Source organism: Protobothrops mucrosquamatus, unplaced genomic scaffold (genome assembly GCF_001527695.2).
Source record: "Protobothrops mucrosquamatus isolate PMUCROS unplaced genomic scaffold, P.Mucros_1.0 scaffold29729, whole genome shotgun sequence".
Taxonomy (NCBI): Eukaryota; Metazoa; Chordata; class Lepidosauria; order Squamata; family Viperidae; genus Protobothrops; species Protobothrops mucrosquamatus.
In genome coordinates, this window is record NW_015415471.1 from 1 (window position 1) to 1672 (window position 1672).

The 1672-nt window shown below is 56.2% G+C and overlaps 1 protein-coding gene across 1 annotated transcript; it reads left to right on the forward strand.

The window, feature by feature from the left end:
* Positions 1-265: 265 nt before the first annotated feature.
* LOC107302149 (SHC-transforming protein 1-like) lies at positions 266-1125 on the forward strand (the record flags this gene model as incomplete). The annotated part of the gene is made up of 2 exons (XM_015831265.1): positions 266-406; positions 869-1125. Coding segments are annotated over 2 exons (398 nt in total), but the record flags the coding sequence as incomplete, so codon positions are not given.
* Between the last annotated feature and the right edge of the window lie 547 nt (positions 1126-1672).

Here is a 1672-nt window from a genome sequence, read left to right on the forward strand (position 1 = left end):
ATAGAAACCTGAAAGCTAAGGCGGGTGGCGAGTAAACTTGATAAATAAATACAATGCAATAAAGCCCTCTTTACTTTGACGTCTAGCGAGTGGAATCAAAGCGAAGGAAGGAGGCTGTCAACAACCTTCTCCTCTCCACCAGGGCAACTCTTAAGTGGTGTGGACCTCAACTCCCAGAATCCCCCAGTCTCACAGGCAGTTTTCACAAGCCGGTGCTCTGTCTTTGGGGGGCAGTTTCTGATCCCACCCTGTCCCCCCCTTGCAGGCAGGGATCGGGGCCCGCCTGGGCGCCCAGAATTCCTGGTGGACCCTTCCTACGTGAACGTGCAAAATTTGGAGAAGTTGCAGCCGGGCCTCCCGAGCGTGACGTCCAACGGCAGCATCCAGAGAGACCTCTTTGACATGAGTGAGTAGCAGAAGGGAAGGAGGGAATCCCCCAGTTGCTCTGCAGGTTGTCCCGGACTTACAACGGTTCGTTTAGTGACCGTCCCAAGTTGGAACAGCGCTGAAAAAAAAATGACGTAGGGCCGTTTTCCGCCCTTCCAACCCTGCAGCGTCCATTCCCCCATTTGCAGGATCCAAATTCAGACACTGGGCCACTGACTCAGTTTTATGACGGTGGCCCTGTCCCACGGTCACGTGATCTGCTTCTGACAAGCCGTCAGTGGGAATTCACTTTAACAACCCGTGTTGCTAACTTCCCAACTGCGGCGGTTCCCTTCAGGGCTGTAGGAAGGCAGGTGGTGAAAGGGGGCAAAGGCTGACTCGCTTAGCGGCAGAAATTTCATGCGCCGTCGTGGGTCGTAAGAAGAGGCAAGGAACGGTCTCGGCTGCCGATGGCGCCTAACGGCGGCTTTCGCTCCCCCAGAGCCTTTTGAGGACGCCTTGAGGGCGCCGCTGCCGCCCGCCGCTCCTCCCTCCCAACCGCCAGCTAGCATGGAGGAGCAACTCCGCCGGGAACCATGGTATCACGGACAGATGAGCCGGAAAGAGTCGGAGAAGCTGCTGCAAGTCAACGGGGATTTCCTGGTGCGGGAGAGCACCACCACGCCGGGCCAGTATGTGCTCACCGGGCTGCAGGGAGGACAGCCGAAACACCTGCTCCTTGTCGACCCGGAAGGAGTGGTAGGTGGGGTTTTGGGGGGGGGGGAGAAGAAGGAATTTTCAAGGGGGAGGGGACCCCCCTCTACTTGGAGAAAGGGTGGCATTTAATAGCAATAGCACTTGGACTTCTCTACCGCTTCACAGGGCTTTACAGCCTTCTCTAAAGCGGTTTACAGAGTCAGCCTGTTGACACCCCCCGCCCCCGCCCCCCAACAATCTGGGTCCTTGTTTCACCGATCTTGGAAGGATGGAAGGCTGAGTCTACTTTGAGCCGGTCAGGATCGAACTCCTGGCAGTCGGCAGAGTTTAGCCTGAAATACTACATTCTAACCGGAGGGAGGGAGGGAGGAAGGAAGGAAAAGAAAGGGAGGAAGGAAGGAAGGAAAAGAAAGGGAGGAAGGAAGGAGAGGGAGTAATGAAGGGGAGGGGAAGGAAGGAAGGGGAGAGGGAGAGCAATGAAGGGGAGGGAAAGGGAAGGAAGGAAGGAAGGAAGGAAGGAAGGAAGGAAGGAAGGAAGGAAGGAAGGGGAGAGAGTAATGAAGGGGAGGGAAAGGGAAGGAAGGAAGGA